The sequence below is a fragment of the Acipenser ruthenus genome, chromosome 9, assembly GCF_902713425.1.
Source record: "Acipenser ruthenus chromosome 9, fAciRut3.2 maternal haplotype, whole genome shotgun sequence".
Classification (NCBI taxonomy): Eukaryota; Metazoa; Chordata; class Actinopteri; order Acipenseriformes; family Acipenseridae; genus Acipenser; species Acipenser ruthenus.
In genome coordinates this window covers 22067934-22090380 of record NC_081197.1, presented here as the reverse complement: position 1 = coordinate 22090380, position 22447 = coordinate 22067934, and the positions used below count along the sequence as shown (strand labels likewise).

The 22447-nt window shown below is 36.5% G+C and overlaps 1 protein-coding gene across 4 annotated transcripts in view; it reads left to right on the top strand.

The window, feature by feature from the left end:
- Positions 1 to 220: 220 nt before the first annotated feature.
- LOC117405866 (SR-related and CTD-associated factor 4-like) overlaps positions 221 to 22447 on the top strand; it is a 51169-nt gene continuing 28942 nt past the window's right edge. The window contains exons 1-3 of one of the 4 annotated variants that reach the window (XM_059029708.1): positions 1654 to 1881; positions 7283 to 7390; positions 19350 to 19433. In XM_059029708.1, coding sequence (XP_058885691.1) covers positions 7331 to 7390; positions 19350 to 19433 — 144 coding nt within the window. In that variant the 5' untranslated portion in view covers positions 1654 to 1881; positions 7283 to 7330. Of the gene's footprint in view, positions 586 to 1653; positions 1882 to 7282; positions 7391 to 19349; positions 19434 to 22447 lie in introns of those variants that run through there. The other 3 variants (XM_034009314.3, XM_034009313.3, XM_034009312.3) reach the window with 3 other exon arrangements.

The window sequence follows — 22447 nt, the reverse complement described above, 5'->3', positions numbered from 1 at the left end:
CATCTACTGGACATGGAACCCATTGCATCACTCCACTTCAATCCACAGTGGAATCACTTTACTCCCATCATTAAGCCTTGCACAGGTGAATTCAGGGCATATGAACGCGTTCGCCGGGGGGGGGGGTGTTATAAAGGGGCAGCTTGCATGCTGCTGTGGGCTGTGTTGTGCTGACTACAATAAAATCTGAATGAAATATTGCTGCGCTCGTCTGCCTCCTTTTGTTTACTCCGGAACGCTACACTGGTGATCACAAGAAGTGGGACGGAACAAACAGAGGGAGCCTGGGGGAAACCTACCGGAGCCGGCATGCAACCACAGAGAGTAGTGGACTCCAGACGCTGAAAGTGTCCGGGGGTCTGGAGCTGTGAGCGGAGAGAGACCGGGGGTCGAGTGCATGCCGGCAAAGGAACAGTGCGTTTCCAGACAGTGGTAGCGGGATCGGTTGGCTCATTAGATGGAGAACAGGATAGGAATCGGAAGGAGCGCGGCGCCCGGGACAGAACAAAACAGTGCTAGTCCAGGCCAAGTAGTGGAACCGGAAGGAGTACAAGACGTCGACGCAAAACGCGACTGTGTTGGCATGTATGCAGTACCATTTGGCCATTATACATTGTTTAGCCGGCACACACAATAAACAAAACCAAAAAAATACAAATAAATAAAATAAAACGTTGCTCAATTAGATTGGACTTCAGCTATCTTCTTGTTGAAGCTGACACCCTGGGATCCTTCAAGAACCTGCTTGATGAGATTCTGGGATCAATAAGCTACTTACAAGCAAGATGGGCTGAATGGCCTCCTCTCGTTTGTAAACTTTCTTATGTCCGTCCACATAAAGACACAAAGTCCCAACGAATACGGTATAGCGACTATACAATAAGACATTTGTGTGCAGTGTTAGAAAATGATATTGCCCGACATGCCCTAGGCATGTACAAATCTCGATGGGGTATGTAAAAAAAAAAATTGATTACATGCCCGAGTCAGACACCTACAATTTTTCAATGCACCAAAACAAAAGCAAGCGATTACTTTATTACAGATTTAAACTTCCGTATTTGCTCCCACATCACTTTTTCATTTATACCTACATCACTTCCAGCCAGCATCTTATGTGTTCTAATATTGCGTCCTTGTGTTTTGAGCTGCTATTGGTTAAGCTATTCTGCTGTCGGAGTGATAACGGATTGTATTTGCAATGGATTACCGAAACTGGGTGGAAATAACAAAAAGCGTTTATTCAGAGATTCAGGAAATTTTGAGCATTCTTTAAAGTTTATTTTAAAATAATGTTATTTTGTGTCATTGAGTACACCATTGTTAAGCTATTTTGGCTGTTTTTTGGGCATATACAATTTAAATCTTAAGATTTGGGGAATTTTCTACCTCTGGTGTGTACTATAAAATGTTGGCAAATGTTGCATGCATCTTTATTTATGAGTGCTTAAATTATAGTTTGCAGTAAATTCAAGGATCCAGTACAATGATGAGAAAATTGCTGTAAAAAACTTATATAATGATAAACAATTTCACAATTAATGGGGCCTAAAGTTATTGCTCCTACGACAACCGCCACTGGAAATCCTGTCTATGATGATCATTATGTTACATACTCTTTTATGAACCCTATCTCATTTTTCTGAGGTTGGTTCAGTTGATAACACAACAAGCTCTCGCCGCTAATGGCGGGTGGCAGCATTGTGCTATCCCATGGTGCTCCGCGCTCTCTGCCATACCGCGGAGCGTCTACAGCTGAGAGCTATAGGGAGCGGACATGTTAGACCTTCCTGGCCGGGCATAAACATTGCACATACGGTGGTGAAAGGGAAAAGCACCGGTACCGGAACCATGGATGCTGTTAACGCTTTCAATCAGGAGGTGAGCTGACATTTTGGACCGACTTTTCATCTAAAACAGGCACGATATTGAGGCACTAGTTACCATCACGTGAGCGCGCGAGTGTCTCTTCCTGCAGTGAGCATGGAGGCCGCAGGATGGACTCTTTCCCAGGCCGCAGTAACAAAACACACAATAGTTTTAGGGGGTTGAGTTCTAGGGGTGTAGACGGGGAAATCGGGGTAAACATAGTTTGTTTTAGTTCGTCTAGTTCACCAGCTTTAGTGTTGTCTATGAATATAATACAGGTCAAACGGGATGCGTAAATGAATGGGGCTGCTGTAGAGTAGGTGGTGGAGTACTATGAGCAGCACGATGTGGTGGTCCTGCCATAACTGTCAACTATGGTGTTGTTTATCGTATTCTACATTGTGTTTTATTTTAAACGATCACTGGCATCTTGTTAATGGGACTTTATTTGTGTGATGAACGCAGCATCATGTAGTGAGTTGGGGGCTACCAGCAGGACGTTTTGATAGTTCTATCACATAATCTATGTCAGTTGTTTATTTAAATATCATGTAGTCCGAATGCTATACTAAAAGTGGACAGTATGAAGGTTTTTCGATTAAACTAGCCGCTGGTCTGTAATTTAAGATTGGCAGAGGATTGGTATCCACAGGAGCACCTAGTGTATTTGTTGTTGTTATATTGCTGGATACAGGCCCGACCTTTCTTTTGAAGGAATTCCCACGCAAGCCTATGGAATAATCCCCCTTCATCAAAACTAGAGGGTATCCAGTTGTAGATACCTTAACATAAGGGCTGGTTTCACAGATCAAGATCAGCGTTACCAAATGTTAATTTAGGTAAGGAAGTCCAAGATTAGTGCTAACCAGGGTCTGTGAAACCAGCCGTTAAGGGTCTACAAATCAAGCCATGTTTGTATGTTTATTGAATTTGTTAATTATTACCTGATTTAATCTTATTATTTTTGTTTTGTATTTGACAGCAGTTAGAAACAAACAAGACATTTCTTTAAAACAAATTGTCATACTACCTAGCTAAGATTGTGTAAGATCCCTGTATCATCTGTACCCCATTTACTGTAGAAATCGATAACTGTTACTTTGGTTTTAAAGTTCAAATTAGGTTGGGAAAAGTTGATCAATTTTCTTTACCCAGTACTCAACAAAGCCTACATCTCAAAACATTACAGTATTTGTGGTAAAACATTTTAAAGTAAATACTTTTATATGTATGCTTGTTGAACCTATATTAGAAAGACGAAAGCTTTCATCACAGAAATGGCAGCAGGTGTGGAACTGTCAGTCATTCCTATTTTCTGTCATCCTTTACAGTGGGCACTGGTCTCCACAGAGTGGGTAGCAGCTGTTGCTTGTGGAGGGAAACATGACTGAGCTGTACAGCTTAACTGGCTGATTTGAGCCTTTGCTGGCACTTCTGTATCTGCTGCCTACCTTTTATTACATTTTTAGGGCGTAGTCTTGTTGTACATAGACTACAAACGTTTTCAGTCATGAAACTTTGAAATAGAGAGTCTCAGATAACTCTCACTTTGCTTTTGAAACATAATAATTATGCTAATGTTTGTTTTGGCAAGTGCTGTGGTTTCTGATGATGTTTGAGTGAAATGGCAATGAGAATTATTAGTGCTAGGACAAATATCTGAATATTCAAACTAATATTTTTTGACATGTATTCGGATACAAAAATCAGATGTTTGTATTAGCTACAAGTGACAAAAATACCTTGCACTTATTTACTGTCTCACCAGAATTTGCGCGACAGTTTCAAAAATAGCAAATGAAAAAGAGCTCTGTGATGTGAGATATATATAATATCTCACATCACAGAGCTCATATATAATATATCTCACATCACAGAGCTCTTTTTCATTTGCTATTACTCCACCATATATAAATAGGTACAACACAGCAGCTCTTGAGCCTCTATTTAAATGTTTTAGACAGCAAAAAGTAAACTGACCAGATTATGCGCATGCACGCATTGTGATCTCTATGAAAAGCCGTCTGCGACAAAAACGTGTTGTGCTGCTTTAGAGCGAGTCAGAATCTAATGGGAGAGAAAAAAGGCAAGCAAATCATTCTGATTTCAGCTTTCATTTGCATGTTAAGCCACAAAAAGGCACAAGTAAACCTCATGTTATTACTTTATGAAAACATGTCTATGGCCACTGTTTACTGTGAAGAAACAGCAATGGCAAGGAATGAAAAAAAAAAAAATGAAATGCAGTGTCAATGTTATGTACTACTTATTTCGGAAACAGCGTTTAACTTGAACTGCTATTTGGCACCCTTTGTTTTGTAGTTAATTCACTGGGGTAAAGTAAGTCCTACACAACTTATTCTTTACTCCTGGGATATTTTTCTATTTTAACGTACATATTGTAAGGTCTTGCTCTAAAATAAGGGCAGACACACACACACACACACACACACACACACACACGGGTCACACCCCCTGCCCCTGCTGCTAAGCTGTCTCTGCCTACGTTCAGAGCCATATAATGGCTTTTATTACTTTTTGAAAGAATGAATATCCAAACGAATATTTAAATTGAGCAAATGTCCCAGCACTAATTGTTATGCACGTCGTTTCCTTGATCACAAAAAGTTGTTTTTGACTATCCAGAAGTGATAGCGAAATGATCAGGAAACAGCCATTTGAACATACTAAAGCGCATAAATCTCAGGTTGCACTGTTAAGTTTCTTGCAAACTAATTTAGCTTTGCTGTGATCAATGTAGGAATTTAGGCTGCAGGGTAGCAGAATGTTCAAACTCTTCAGCGTACAGACTCCAAACCTTCTGGAAATTAAAGGGGGAGAGGCTATATTTCCATTTCACTTTGAATCTGACAAGCTAATCAATTGGGCGTGCAAAAAAATATCTACCTGAAAAATTCTGTAGTTTAATTAATATATTTTAAACTTCTTTACAATTATAACAAATAATTTTGACTTGGCACTTACTATATTGTATATTTAGTTTTAATGTATAGGCTATGCATTACTCTGAATGCTAACAACTTTTATCTCTTGTATAAAAAACAGTATCAGGAAATCTGAATGGGATGTCAAACAAACTGCTCCTAACATTTATAAGGGGAGGGGTACAAATGGGAGTCTAAATATTCATTCTCATTATGCAGAAAATAAATAAACTCTCGTTAACATTGTGGGAATTATATATTTAAAATATTGTATTTATCATTGAACACTTAAACATTATTGATGGAGCAGCTTTACTGAATGCAGTAGTGTGTAGCACATTTAAGTAAATATATACACCCTCCATACTGATAATTGTTTTATTAATTTGTCCAAAAGTCCCTTAATGCGCCAAAACAAATGTTTCATAAACAGAAGTTTGGGGCCTATCCTTTCCTGATTTATTTTTTGGAGTAAAAATAAATAAATAAAACAAACAAAAAAAACAAACAGTTAAAACAGATATTTTCCCAACTTCCAAAACTATTCAGCAATTAAGTTCACACAGTTTGTCTAAGGCTGCATTCACACTGGGTCTGTGGGTCGGTCTGTGTGAACTGTGCATCAGCTGCAGAGTCGCTTACAATTACGTCTCACCCGAAAGACGGAGCACAAGGAGGTTAAGTGACTTGCTCAGGGTCACACAATGAATGAGTCAGTGGCTTAGGTGGGATTTGAACCGGGGACCTCCTGGTTACAAGCTGTGGACTTTAACCACTGGGCCACACTGCCTCTTATTCAAAGTAAAACAGGTTTAAAAGGCACTGCATGTCAACAGGACACTCAGTACTGCATCTCCAGCCCTACCCCACCCCTTGTTCGCTGTATTTATCACATACCTTTTCATAGTCGTGCATACTGATAAATCATCTGATCACTTGTTTTATCACCAAACTCCTCAATAATGCGATCCAAGTCATTATTTTATTACTATAACATCTCAAAAAGCTTGGCAGATGTCCGTGATATTCATTGAGCGCTGGATGCGGAAGCAGCTATCTTGTTTGTTTATGTCCGTGTTAGGTCTGTGGTGCAGGGACCATGACAGGGTCTGACATCGGACCGGAAAGGGAAAATTGTAATGTCGGACCTGGTCTGACATAGGAGCGCTAAGGGTTAAGGACTGGGATTGTGTTAACACAATCATACTGAACTGGGCTTACAGGACCGCGATCGTGTAAACACGATAAAAAAAGCACTTTGTTTTTTTAGACTTACAGGGCCACCATACTTTGCAGTACAGGCTTTAAACACAAATCAATGGATAGGGGAGAGACTGATGTTCACATCCTGATAGTTTTTATTTTTTTGTGTGACGTCGCTGAGAGGGGCATTGGTGTCTAAAGGGCGGAGATTGTTTACAGCAGCCAGGAAGAGACAAAAGCAGAAACAAAACATCATAGAAACTTGTTTAGAGCTAATAAAAAAAATGGGGAAAGACTGTAAATAATTATATTAGAACATTTATTCTGTTGTGTTTTAATATATATGTTTTTATAACATTTTATAAATATAAAGAGTGGATATAAGCATATACTATTTCATGAACTAAATGTATCGGGTACGTTTATTTTCGTTGTTACTGATAATGAAACGTGTAACCTATTTTATTTATAAATATTTATTTTGAGAAAATAAATCGAGTAGTGACCATTATTGCTTATAAAGACCCTGAGAATAAACGTGTATTATGTCATTGCAGTCACTCAAGTGAAACAATGTCTTGTAATCTGCCCAAACACCAGTATTTTGCAACAAAACTTTCAGGAAGTATTGTAATATCCCTCAGGTCTTAGAATAACGCGTTTTTATACATGTATCTCTAAGCAGAATACATAATAAAAATTACTGGGGGGTGGCGGGGTGGGGGGGAAAGCATAACGTTTGTATGGTTTCTGAAGTACTTTATAATGTTCCCCCAGAATGTGCTGAAAAAAGGACACCATTTGCAAGATGCTACTGTAAAAAATGGATTTTTAGTGATTTCTTTTTTTATTTTTATAGGAAGAAAGTCAACTACAGCCAAAAAATGCCTGGTCTTGGGGGAGCATCCCACTGAAAAATGCTTGGTCATGAAAGGGTTAATGCAATTGTACTGCACCGTATGCAACACTAAGATGTTTTGTTAACTGGTTAGTAGATGGTGCACTGTTTAGATTATTTTGTTTTTTGCTTTTTTAATTGGTGCAAGCAGCACTGTTTAATACTTTTCTTTAAAATTGTAATTAATACAACATATGTGTAAAAACCAATGCAGCTGGTACTATACTGTCTAAGTGGTTTTGGAAAGAAATGTTCAGTAACGCGAAGGTATGTTCTTGAAGTGTTTGGGTACTTGAGAAGCTCAAATAAAATAAGTTAATACAGATTTGATGTGGGATGTATTATTATTTTTTATTTGTTTATTTAGCAGACACCTTGATCCAAGGCGACTTACAGAGACTAGGGTGTGTGAACTATGCCTCAGCTGCAGAATCACTTACAACTACGTCTCACCCGGAAGACGGAAGACAAGGAGGTTAAGTGACTTGCTCAGGGTCATACAATGAGTCAGTGGCTGAGGTGGGATTTGAACCTGGGACCTCCTGGTTACAAGCCCTTTTCTTTAACCACTGGACCACACAGCCTCCTGTAATGTATAACTTGATTGGTGCACTGTTAATTATTACTTTTTAAATCCATTCAAGTACCACTTGTCAGTGGTTTGCACTGTTACTACTGGAATTTACAGTAGTAGTATTATATCTATTTTGATGTATTTTGACATTGTACTTAAATTGTCTTGAACCAATTATGAAATTTAGAAAAATGGAATGGAGTTTCTATTAGCAGTATAACTAAAATGAAAAACACAAATTACTAGTGTATTAAAATGTTGCAAACAAGGGTTATTTCGAAACTAAACCTATGTAATTTTTCTTTATTTATCTGTGTTGAATTGGTGTAGGAAGAGAAAGTGTTTTTTTAAATGTAAGTCTCAAAAAACGGGGGGGCAGCGACTTTTATGCCAGTTGTGACCTAGGGCTCCTGATTTTCCATTCTTGTGAATGGCAAATTCCGTTTTTCAAAATGACTAATTCTGTTTTTACCAATTTATTAAGCGTTAACAGCGTAATTTGAACATAAATAACATTTTTACATTAAAAATCTATAGAATTCATGTTTGTTTATTTATTTATTTATTTATTTATTTTCAAATTTAAGTCCCTGAGTAGATTTTTTTTCCCTGAAAACTACACTTTCTTATAGCAGTCCACTAGTAGAAATGTACTGTAGGTCAGTCAACAAATAAAGCATATTGCTAGAATTACAATATACAGAATAGTCAAACAAGAGGCATTATTACAAAAACATACAATTTTCATAAAATTACAAATTAAATACAATGTTCAGGGCACTTATCTCTCCCATCTGTAGTTTCATCTGCAGTAACACAGACTGGTTTATGCTGTACTTGCTGTAAAACTGCTTGCATGTGTTTCACCTATACCCTGGACAGACAGGCAGAGGAGGGCTCTTCAACTTGTTTTTTTAAATTTAAGGGGGCCAGATTGGAAAAAAGTTAGGAGTAGGTGGGCCAGAATATTTTACTCTGCACATTTTTAAGCAATAATAAATATTGCATAACTTCATGTTCATATATTGAACAAGACTTACACATTTTACCATATCATGGGCGGACAAATCGGTAGTCCGGGCGCCTGGCACTACCAATAATTGGGTCCGGGACTACTGTACTGTAATGTTCCAAAGCCCGCGGGACTACCGACGGCTTTGAAAGGTTTTTTTTTTTTCTTAAGCAGTTACTTAAAGATCTTCTATATAGAAGATCTTTGGTTACTTTGTACAGACCAACTGATAAAACAGCCAAATTATTATTATTATTATTATTATTATTATTATTATTATTTATTTATTTCTTAGCAGAATAAAATAATGCAAATAATGCAGTCCAGCATAATTCCCTACATTTTATATAAAATAAACTATTATTAGCTTGTTATTGTTTGGTAGAAATATTAACAGAAACTAGGTTGTTAGCAAACTTTGGTAGTATCTGGTTATATATGGTAAAGAAAACCAAACATGTTTTATTAGTGGCACTCAGAAGTGATGTCTGATTTATTTTCTGAACCTTACCACCTTACAATTGTATTGTATTTTTTAATGGTGCGTAGCGTTAAAGGGAAATGTTTATCTACTGAAAAATGTAGCCTACCAAAATTTGTGGTGGGCTACCATAGTTTACCTTTTGGTAGCCCATTGGTCTACCACACAGTAATAATTTGTCCACCCCTGCATATGAATAGTACTTTTAATAGAACAGTGTGAGAATTTAACGGAGTATCATTACAAACATTTTAAAATGCATGACATATTAATAGTGTAACTGTTAAGAAGAGATCAGCGTGTCTACTTTTGAGCCTCTAACTACTGTGCCTCTAGTTTCAAAATGCCTTTTCATATTGTATTCCTTAACTACTGACACACATTCATTGCACAATAAACACACTGGCTTTGTGTTCGGTACAGTTGGTAAATAAAGTATTTATTGGTCCACTCGTTGAATCTACAATTTTAACCATTTCTGTTCTTACTACAGTATGTGGAGTAGAGAGAGCAATGTTATAGCAACATGAGTTAAACAAAAACTAAAAATCACTCAGAGTACGTATTATTATTAAGGAGTTAATGATAAATTAGCAATAGTAAGTTATAAAACTAAAGGTTTCACCTCAACCACAGTGTTGTTTCCTTGTGTTGAACAGGTGACGGATTAACAGATTTGTGATAACTAAATAAATGAATACATAATCAATTAAGTTTTTTTTAATCAAGGGGGTTGATCGTTTTTATCAGGTACTTTTCACTTTTCTGTATATACAACTCCAAAATTATTCCACAGAACCACAGAACGACACAGCACACAGGCAGCGCCGCAACAGAGACTCATCACTGGGCTTCTGGGTAGTGTAGTTTTCAAAGCAATCCATTATTTTTATAGGAGAATAACAGCAGTAAAAGGCTGCGCAGAATTCCATTCCCAAAATGCCAGTTCGATTCCCTATGCCTAATTCCGCGATTCCGTCCGTGGTTCTGCGATCGTGGAAAATCAGTAGCCCTACCTATAAAACGATTTTTACGGTAATTCTCTAGGATGATGCAAAACTTTTGGCTATAGTGTACTTGGCAATACCTTGTTGGTTATTACAATTTGAAATGTATAAGGCTGAGGCGATGCATCGATTTTAGCAAAGGAAAGTTTTTATTAAATTTGGAATCTGCAATTATTTTTTGCATTACGCACATAGCTTCTCTGCTCCCCTCAGGTCTGACTCGCTGAATCTGCATGCAATTGAGCTCACCTTCTTGTGAGACATATTTGGGGTTCATGTATAGAGGCTGTATGCCTTTAAGATGAAAGGCGTCATGGGATATCAGCGGAACACTTGTTAGCTGATACACAATTACAAATGTGACCCAGGACAGCAAAATCAGTCACTTGGTCAAAAATTTCAAAAACTGTTTTATTGTGGCAATGGATTGGGCATATAATAAGCTTTAAAATAATACCAAACTTATTGATATATCTCAAATGGGGCCTGAGATATGACATTTTGAAATCAGCAAAGTCAGAAGACGCCATTTTGAGAAAATTAAGTTGAAATATGGGACACCTACTTTCCAGCTATTTCCTTAGCAACCATTATGTTAGAATTCTGACACATACACCAATAACTCCTCATACCTTTCTGCAAAATATGACAAAGAAATTATATGATACAAATATTTATTTTTCATTTATTGAAACATAGAAAAATTCATTTTTTTTTTACAATTCATAGCGATTTTTTTTTTTTTTTTAACAAAAATGTAAATGCTTTTAAATTAAAAGTGCTGAACTATTTACATTTACTATTTACATTTCACTTGGTATTTGCATATTCTGAAATACATATCTTGGACTACCTTACCTCAGTTAACATGAGCTAGTCCAGGATTAGTGCTAATCGGTATGTGAAACCAGCCATTTAAGAGTTAAAAATCATTAAAAAGCTCTAATTAGGCAAATTAATTATTGCAGCATGCGTAAGCAGCCTGACATCTGTTGCTTGCCTGCCTCCTGACTTCTTGTACCGAGGTACCAAACAAAATTGTTGGTAATGCTTCAGCAGTGCTGTCGGCTTATCCTGGCTGATTTTCAGAAAGTTTTCAATGGCAAAGTGCTTACCAGTGTAGAAACTTAAACGCTTCTCTGCAAACACGATGGCCCTGTATGTAGTAGGTTGTTCTTTGGTTTTTTCTAGGTATCTGTTCTTTTCTTTTTGAGTTTGTAGTTAGCTTGTCATTGCTGATAGTGGCGCTGATTTTTCCTAAGAGAATCAGATCCTTCTCATAGTCTGGCAAATAACCCATTGATGTCCTCAGGTCAAGTATATATTCATCAGAAAATACCTTAACACAGGGTTTCCCGTCATTCAGTTTGCAGCTGTATTTAGATGACTTATTTACACAGCTGTAATTATGTATTTTTTGCAACTCGGTTCTAGTATTGTTATCAATAACAATGTCAGCGACATGATTCTCCATCACCACAGCTACTTCATCAATGACAGCCGCGTCGTCATCACTATCGGCACTGAAACGATCACTTTCGCTTATGCTGTCAACATTATCAGGGTCATCTACATCACCACTCTCACTGTCAGACTCAGACGAGTACGCACCATCACAAAAATATTCCGAAACCAGCTGCATCCACTGTCTGTCAGTCGCAGCAGATTCCATGTTGCTGGATCATAAAATGTTAAGAGAATTTGCAACATCCTGTTCTTTTGATAAAGACATAATTCGCCTGTGATTTTTTATATTTATTTATTTATTTATTTATTGATTTATTGATTTATTGATTTATTGATTTATTTATTTTTTGCCGGGGTTTAATATCACAAGTTCTCTGCGTTCACAACCACAGCAATGCCGCTGTCCCAGAAGTCAAAGCGCGTGGAGGCATTCAGCCAATCTGTGGATACTACAAGAAGCCAAATGACGTCACACATAGCAACAAGCAGAACTGTTTACACTGCAACCACTTCTCAAAACTGTTTTCATTGGCTAAATAAGATGTCAGTCTATTAATGACCTACATAGCGGGAAAGTACAGCTTTCAATAGATACCCGGATGATGTGTATGCGTGGAAGGACGCTGTTGTGATTCCGTGAATTGTACGGATTTTAGTCTTTGTTTCAGCTACTTTTGACAATCTATAGGTCGCTGTTGTTACCAAACTGTCTATTTACAGTATAATAAAGACATTATTTCACAAAATAAACTTGATAAAACGATAGTTTGGACTGTTAAGTACACAAAAACGTGTAAAACTCAAAATCGATAATTCATGACTTCACTCAGTAATCTGGCTGCTGTGTAAAATCTACATATGCAACTTCAGACTGATTTTGCTGTCCCGGGTCACAAATGCTTAAGTGCAGAGGTGCAAGATTATTACAGTCCGGTTTCATGCAACAGTTATGATGGTGACCAAACGTGTGTGAGTACTGTTGTATAAAAAAAAAATGGTTTGAATGAACAGTTGCATTCAAAAAATCTAGAACAGCAAAAAACAAAAATAGACATGCATTAACAAGTGAAAAGGTTACTTTTTTTTTTGTTTTGTTTTTGTGTGAACTTCATTAAACCTACGTTATCTTTCCCCAGTCAAATCGTAGAGTGCCTAAACAGGCCCGGTAAATGTACCATAATAGAAAACAGCAATGAAAAATAATTTAGAACATAAAAATGAGGAACCAGATATAGTCAACGAAACACAACACATTATTCAAATTCTTTGTCGTATTAAATATTTAAGGTAAGGCAGGTTTATTTTTCCGTTAAGTGCTCCCGGCTATAATGTACAGCCACCTGGCTGTACAGAATTCCTGGGGAGAACCCTGGATATGTTGATAGTGAAAAATTAGGCATCGCCCCAGCCTTAGAAATGTATCGCCTAGTACCATTGACTTTGCTTTCTAACAGGGAAACCCCACCTACTTTAAGGATCGCAAAAGTTCTTTACCCAAAACTGTAATTTTGGTAACCTTGACAAGTACATATTCTATACATAGATGTTTCCATGTAGAATCAAACAAAATTTGAAAACAATACAGTAGAAGCCGGTTACTCAAACCCCTTTGATCCGAATCGCCTTATTCACCGCACTGCAAGCGTGTCCCTGACAAATTCAAAATGGTACTTACTCCAGCTGAAACTTATTCAACGGTTGGAAAAGGGTGAACGTGCTGTTCAACCTGTTAAAGAGTGTGGTGCGGGAAAGTCAACAATTACTGCATAAAGGTACAGCGGTGGGAGTAGGGGTGGATGTCATGCCAACATAATCAGTAAACCACAACTTTGCTGTGCTTCTCATTGGATTTGCAAGTACTCTAAATTTGAAGTGCTAGAGTACTCTTATTTGAAATTCAGCCCCTAGTTTGAAGAAAAAAAGTAAGTAATACTGTAATGGAGGTTGTGAAGTCTAGAGGGCAAATTGTATAGAGCTGTTCAACATTAATTGGCGTGTGTGTGCCATTTGTATGCTGTTTTACATTGCATGCCCCAGTTGCTCTGCAGATGTAAGCAACATACTTTTTTTTTTTTACGCACGCATGCTGTCTGCGTCCCCAAAATGTGCGCCTGTCCATCTGACACGGGCACCCTCACCGCGGATCAGTGTTGGAAAATAAGACCAGTTTGATCCATTCCTGGTTTTAGTATGAGTTTAATAAGACACACCTGAGCTTGTTACCTATACACTGGGGCTGATCGAGTTTGTAGCAAAACATGGAATTGTAGTAGTAATAATAATAATAATGGAAATAAGACTCCAGTTGCATAGCAGTTTCACCCATGGACACGGGTGTGGATTCTATTGCAATGTCTTTTTCTTATTCATTCTTTTAAACAAACAACATTCTGTTTGTGGCTTTTAGTGTTTCTTTTTCAAAACTTTCAAAAATGTACCATAACATTTAGACTTTGTACTGGGGTTACAGACGTCGCGGGACAAGTGGGATTGTCCCAGTTTTCAGCCTTCATTTTTGGTCCCGGTCAGAAACAAAAAGGGTTCAATCATCCCAGTTTTGCTATTGTGTTCACATGTGCTCAGCAAGGTAACAGCAGAGTAATGTAGTCCTGCGGCTAAGAGAACACCCCTTGGGAAGCAAGCAAAGTGTTTTTATAGCCAAAGTGTTCTCTAAGACGGAGTTAGCAACCAGACACAATATAAATAAATAAATACATATGTATTACTTGTCATGACGCACGTGCATTAACATATGAAATGAACTGAATAAGTAAAAGCAAAACAATAGGCAAGTGTATGTTAATAAACTATAATAGAATTAACAAACTAACATTTAATAAAACTAAAACAAAACACAATCAAAAAGCATAAATCTCTATGTACTATCTGGCGGTTATGTTTCGGTCTATCACAATGGCAGAGGCAAAACTAATGGCCGTTACTTAGGGTTAACTTAACGTTAATAAACTGTCAAACTAAACTACATTTTACAAAACAGTACTGGTACTGTATATGTTGTGAACGGATCGCTGTCGATGCCTAGAAGGTATTCCTTTAGCCGGAGCATTTACAATTCAGTATCATCAGCCAAATCAGCTTCCAGCTATTGCGACCATTAATACACATTATAAACCTGCTTGGAGAAATCCTGCTCTCTGATTGGTAAACTGTGTTTTATTAGCCAGATGTTAATCCCACACAACCTTTCAACTAGGGTTGGGACGATTTATGATAACTCGGTAATATTCTATAGCACAGAAGACACGATAAAAAAAATTGCATTATAAAAATAATTTAGTTATTGGAAATGTAAGATTGTATTCATTATGATGATTTATAATGACGGCTGATTTTTTTTTTTAATGATATTTTTTGTTTAATTATTCCACAAGTAATTCCAAGTATTCTGTCTGTTCTAGTAATATTGAATTAATACGTCTTGTAGTGTTTGAGCAGCCACCACTTCCGCCCTAGCGATGACCCAGTGGTTGTGAGGCTTTTGCGAGATTTCATTGACAAAAGGCGGTGAGTGAAAGCAGCAGTGAGGACTCTTTCAAAACAGCTCAAACACACACACAGTATCCATTTTGGTATTCTTGGAGAAAATGGAGGTGCACTGTGCAAAATATGCTACACTAAGGTTGTCATACCAACAGAAAACAATAAGGGGTGCACAGATAAAGTTAGGCAGTGCAGGTAAACTACTAGAACAAGACATAGGGCCTATATTTAAACCAGGATTTTTTAAATTTTTTTATTTAGTTGTTGCCAATTATTTTTTATTATTTTCTCCCAATTTGGAATGGCCAATTGTTTTTAGGCTCTGCTCACTGCTACCCCCCCTGCGCTGACTCGGGAGGGCGAAGACAAACACACACTGTCCTCGGAAGTGTGTGCCGTCAGCCAACCTCTTTTTTTTCACACTGCTGACTCACCATGCAGCCACCCAAGAGCTACAGTGTCGGAAGACAACACAGCTCTCGGGCAGCTTACAGGCAAGCCCGCAGGCGCCCAGCCAGACTAGAGGGGTCGCTGGTGCGCGGTGAGCCGAGGACACCCTGGCCGACCTAACCTTCCCTCCCCCTGTGTAAAAAAAAATAAAATAATAATAATAATTGTTAAAATGAACAGCGAAAAACAAAAATAGACGTGCATTAACAAAATGCCCTGAAAACTAAACATAAAGAAACAATTTAAATGAAGCAATAAGCTCAGTAATTAAGCTAAAAAGGAAGTGAAAAGGTTACCATTTATCTTTTTTGTGAACTCCAACAAACTTACATTATCTTTCCCCAGTCAAATCGTAGTTCCTAAATAAGCACGGTAGTTTACCGTGAAATTAAAAAAACAGTAATGAAAAAGAATGTAGAACATAAAAAAAGCGCAGCCAGATATAGTCAATGAAAGACAACACATTATTCAAATTCTTTGTCGTATTATATATTTAAGGTAAGGCAAGTTTATTTTTACATTAAAAATGCTCCCGGCTATAATGTTCTGCCGCCCGGCTATACAAAATTCCTGGGGAGAACCCTGGTTTAGGGGCTCCCAAGTGGCACCTCCAGGCGCTTCGTGTGGAGTGCAGGATGTGCCCTATAGTCTGGACGTCGCAAGTTCGAGTCCAGGCTATTCCTTTGCCGACCGAGGATGGAAGCTTCCAGGGGGCGGCGCTCAATTGGCCGAGCTATGGTGCTATGAACAGGCCCTGAACATATATGGTATAATCCAGTTAATTTTATAGTTATAAAACCAGGGGTTAGGCACAGTATTACAGCAATGTGCGTGTTTTTCCTTTTTGTGATGTATGTGTGTGTTAATGTGCTTATTTTCGTGACTTGCATGTATAAAGACAACTCTTGTGCTTCGTAAAACGTATGCCCTACCTTTTATTATTATACTGGAGTGCAGCAGCAGCCGAGAAAAAAAAGTACCTGTATATTTACATTGTTGTTGTACTTGGCTGTATTGTAGTAGTACTTTGTAATAACTCTAAACCGCGTTGGATGAGAGCATCTTCTAAATGAATACATAATAAAAATATTGGCTGAGCACAGAGACAGCACACGTCCACAATAAGCACATTTGTTGAAAAAGAATGCGAAAATCATTGGATTGTGTAAGACCGAGGGCAAACCCAATGCGACTCGAACGTCTTATTAAACAAGGACTTTGTAAAAGAAAAATATAAAAGGTCTTATTTCAATTATTTGGAAAATGGAAAATGGCTTGGTTTTTGTTTCAAAAACCAAAATAGAAAAATATTTCCTGAGGTGCTGTGTTCAGTAGGCAGAGGGCTCTGCCGAAGCGGTTCGAGAGTAGAGAGAGCGCTTTGAAGAAGGTAAGGACTAGATTACCCAGAATTCACCTCTGTAACTACAACATTTTGACAGCATAGGTTTTAAAAAATGTACTTACATAATGTAGGTTTCACCTATCACATACTGTATGTGCCCACCTAACACTCGGCGAGGCAGCTTTTCAGACGCACACCTGGTTTCCCGAGTTCCGATTCAGAATGCAAAAATGATTGGACGGAATGAACCTCCTCTCCTCCCCTATTGGCCAGTCATCCCCACAACGAGTCTTGCTTCACAATTTACAGCATAGTCGATTGAACCCGCCCTAGTACGATTGATTGGTCACTTAATGGGGACAAAACCTGCCCCCTCAAATGATTGACAACCTTTAAAGGTCTTTGTTTGCCAAATTAAACTGAAAGATCATTGGCAAATTAAATTGAAAGATCAGTTGGCAAACAGTAAATGACGTATGCAATTAATTAATTTTTTCATATGAGCTACACCTCCCAACAAATGATAAACATATGAAAATAATAATTTTAAAAATTGCCAATTTCAACCTCTTTCCAAGTGTTATATAAAAAAATGTAGAGTAGCTTCACTATTGGTCAAGGATTTCAAATCTGGAATCAGAATTGAAATATCTTGTAAAGCTGCAGAACTAGATCAGGGTTTATAATGCATAGTATTTTACAAAAATCAACCTCCAAAATGGCAAAGGCAAACCAGGGCTAAGACTTGCCAAAAAGTCAGAATGGAAACATTATTGCCCTGTTTGAGATGCAATTATATTTCAGTATAAAAATAAAGAAACAACACACAAGTTATCAAGTAATTTTTTTTATTATTTGAAAAAAAACCCCAAAAAACAACATATTACGAATAAAAATTTTATTTGGGGGGAGGGAGACAAAAAACACTTCCATATTGTGCTGTATTTATTTATTTTCAGAACTAGAATAAATAAAAATCAGGCTAAAACATTTTATTGCAGAAAATTAATATTTTATAACATTTTATACAAGATAATGATCGGTAAACTACTTAATAAATTGTCATTACAGAAAGATGACAAAGAGAAAACATGCAGTAAGAAAACTGTAAACTGTTAGGCAACATGCAATTAGAAAACAAGACAACATTCTATAAGAACAGTGAATGAACAGTGAGGCAACATGCAAAATGATGAAACTGAACAACAAGCACCCTGTTCACGTATGGAGACCTACTTTTTTTGTTTGTTTTTGTTTTAACAAAAAAAATCACCTTCGGGGGCGTGCCAAATCTGAAATTCCTCCTCCATGACGTCCATGCCCTCGTGGTCCTCCACGAGGAGGATCTCCATCTCCTCTGCAGTGATTGAACCAGATGCTGGAACTGATTGTTTCCATCCATTTTCTGGCTTACACACACCCACATAAAACATTAAAATAAATACCAGTTGTTATTATTATTATTAATAATAATAATAACAATAATAATAATAATAATAATAATAATAATAATAATAATTAGATTCTCCATCATTTTTCATACAGAAAAAAGTAAACTAATAATAATAATGACTGTGCTTTATATCCATACATGCACACAAAGTAAAAGCAATCTAAAAACAATACAGTGGCTAAATAATGACTACAGCCAAGTGTTTTTCTGTTATTTATACACACACACACACACAGTAAACTAATAATAAAATACATGGCTAAATATTAATAATGACTACAGCTAAATAATGCCTTTGTTCTTTACATAGGCTACATACACAAAGTAAAAATAACAACTAAACCAATAATAAAATGAAAATTCCTCTTTTACAAATCAAATAAAAAAAAAAAAAATGTTAAAAAAATAGTAAATGCATAGATAAATAATGACTACAGATAAATAATGAATCTCCTAGAAAAAGTAAACAAAAATGAGCTAATATACGACGTACCCAAACACCTAACTTTTGGCATCACATGCGATAGACCTATTTAATTTTGCCTTATCTCCTGAGGAGAAACAAGTTCAAAAAATGGAAAAACAAATCTAAAATAAAAACTGAGTTTTTTTTTTTTTTAAATGTGATGTTGGTACAGTAGTTACTCTTGTCTATAATCATAAAAGTTAGCCCTGCCCAGTAAGCACGCACACACAGACATGACACGGAGGGAAAAATAAATAAAAACACTGCAGATGTACTCAACACAAAAAAAACTAATATACCCTGAAAATGTTGCAATTGCCCACACCTAAACCATGGCTGACTTTTTAAAAAAAACATTTATAGACTTTCCCCTATGAATAAAGAATAACAATCCTGTTTTTTGCATGTTGATTTGTATGTATTATAGGAAAATAATTATTGGAGAAAAATAACACTATTACAAGATGGTTGTGTTGGGTATTGTGGCGATGGGTCTGTCCTAATGCACAGAAATGTGATCATCCAAAAGTCTTGAACTTGCCAGTAGTTTGTTGATGACTTCTCATGGAACAATAGTTACATTAGAATGGAATGTCCAAGTATGAGAGATGAGAAAGGTCGCCTTTCAAATCAGAGGTTCAGTAAATGTATTCAAAGTTGTCTTTTTTTTTTCTTTTATAGCTTTTCTGCTTGATGGACATGAAGCCCCCGATTTCACGGGCAAAGATGATTGCAATTACAAAATCAGCAATCAAGGCTATTAAGGTAAGATGAGGGAAAACTTATTCTGATGTTGCATCCTCATTAACCAGAAAAATAGTATATACTGAGAAGTCACCCTGTGGGGAAAATGGTGGTAAAGTAGATATGCTCCCCAGTTTAGGACGTAAGAGGGGTATTTGTAAATGTATCAATTGCTACAGTGAGAGCTGGGAGAAACTGGAGTGTATTGGATAGCTCTGGTTACCCAAGCATCCTCAATAATCTTCCTTTAGATGTTGCGTCCATTTGTTGCACAGTTATTGTGTGTATAAACAAAACTCAATGTTTCAGGGCTTGAAATTAACTTTTCCATGCACTAGCCACCATGGGTAGATATAGCTTCTGAGATGTGTTGGGCATCTGCCCTCTCCACAGACTGCATGCCCACAAACTGCAGTCACCAGCCCTTTCTGGCAGAATCATACATATACTAGCTCCTCTTCTATGACAGCGTTATCGGTTGAACTGTCTGACATCACTGACAGGAACTTTGCTTCTTTTATTTTCTCTTGCAGTTGCCTTCTTTCTACCTCTGCAATGTAGTGCATAAATAATAATAATAAAAAAAAATGCTGTTTTATATTGTCACACTTTCTGACTGAGGATCTGCTAAGCATTAACTTACTTAAATTCACCAAAATTAATCTTAAATACCAAATAAGAGTTTACTTTAATTAACGTGGTTACATTATACTTTACTAGCAATCATTTTCATTTCTTTTTCAGTTTGTAGCATGCAAAATATTATTATTATTATTATTACAGAAAATATTGGACATGCTATGCTATTTAAAAATATCTATCTATCTATCTATCTATCTATCTATCTATCTATCTATCTCTCTATCTATCTCTCTATCTGAATGATAGTCAGTACAATTGATAATCCAACACACATAATAGCTGAAATAGCAGAAAAACAACTTAGGTCGCACGTTGAGAAATTACCAAGCTATGTTAAGGATACAACACAATTTTTAAAAAGACTTGAATCAATAAAACACAACCTTCCAGAGAATACAATTTTATTTTGCATGGATGTAAAATCCTTGTACCCAAGTGTCCCTCGTAAAGAAACTTTAGAAGCTTGTCAAAAAGCACTAGATAATAGACTAGATAAATTAATACCTACAGCAGAGGTACTGAACATGATCAACATAGTTTTAGAAAACAGTTATTTTACATTTGTTGATAAGAATTACAAACAAAACTATGGTACCGCAATAGGATCTAAATTAGGAATGCATTTTGCCAGTACATACATGGGGAAATGGGAAGAACAATTACTTAGAAAATCAAAAAGAGAACCTTTAGAATACATTCGGTTTGTAGATGATATTTTTGGGGTTTGGACACATGGAGAAGAATCTCTTTTCCAGTTTCATAAAATGGCAAATGAAATACACAGTAATATTAAGGTGGACCTTCGATGGACAAGGAAAGAAATATAATTTTTAGATACCATAGTAAAACTTGAAGAAGGTTCAATTGAGACTGACCTCTTCTGTAAACCTACTGACATGCACCAGTATTTACACATGTCCTCTGCACATCCGATACACACTAAAAGGGCAATCCCAAAGGGTCTAGGAATAAGAATACGAAGAATATGCTCAAAAGAAAGTGACTATGTAAAACAAAGAAATGTATTAAAAACAAATCTTAAAAAAAGAGGATACAAAGAAAGAATTATAGAGACGGAGTTAAGAAAAGTGGATAAACTAAAAAGAGATGATCTACTAGATTATAAAAATAGAGATAAAAAGGTCAAAAGAGTCCCATTAATAATGACTTACTCTAAACTTTTGCCCAATATTTCTAAGATAGTTTGGAAACACTTGCGGATTCTACATAATTCAGAAAAAATAAAAAAAAGTATTTCTTAAGGCCCCAGCTGTAGCATTCAAAAGAGAAGCTAATTTAGGTGATATTTTAGTTCACAGTAAACATAAAAGAATAATTGACAAAATAGGTTCTACGAACATATGCACTAGTAGATGTAAAGTGTGTAAATACATAGACAAACGTAAAAATATAATTAAACATAAGAACACCACATATCCACTAAAAACTAATACCTACTGTAAAAATAGCAATGTTGTTTATGGAATAGCCTGTGAAAAATGTGATGAAATCAAATATGTTGGAGAGACTGGAACTACTTTATATAAAAGAATTCAGAACCACCTTTCATTAATTAGAAATAAAAAAATGAATGAACCAATAGTACAGCACTTCACCAGTCAGGGACATGACATAAATGATGTAAAGTTTGTAGTATTAGAACAGCTCAAATTAGACAATGCGACATATAGAAGAATAAAAGAAAGTAAATGGATAAATAGACTGAACACGATTATGCCAGCGGGACTCAACAGAAAAGAATGAACTAATTAACTTCAATAAATATATAACATTTAAATAAATAAACAAAATTCATTCAAAAGTTGTGCATGCTGATGCGCTGGGGAGGCCAAATCTAGACTGATCCTCAAAGCCAGCAATGCATGATATAATAAAAATATAAGTTTATATAAAGTAGTGTTAATTAGAATTAATACAGATTCAAAGATAGAAGTAAAAATGATGTCACAACATGTACAACATATCGAAACGTTGGGCAGCTGGCTCTTTGAGCTAAAATATATATATAAAAAATCTTGTAGCATAATAATAATAATAATATGTTTTACCTGGGGCACTTCATAATATCGCTGTATTAGAATTAAAACTTCACCAGTTACACTTTGTGAGGTTAAAATACTCACAAGTTGATTGCATTTGTTCAGCAATTGATACCCATGCGTTCTCTTTTTTCACCTGCTCGTATAATCAGCTCTATCGACTGCATATACGTAGGGATAAACACTGAGCAGCTTCTCGACAAACAACCGGTCATCCATTTTAGTGTTGTAATAACCATAGCGGCGAGGTCAAAGTTCATTTGATTTGAACTGTCAGCAAGTGCAGTTTGAGCAGGGCGATTGCCAATAGAAAGTATAAACTGCACAGCGACA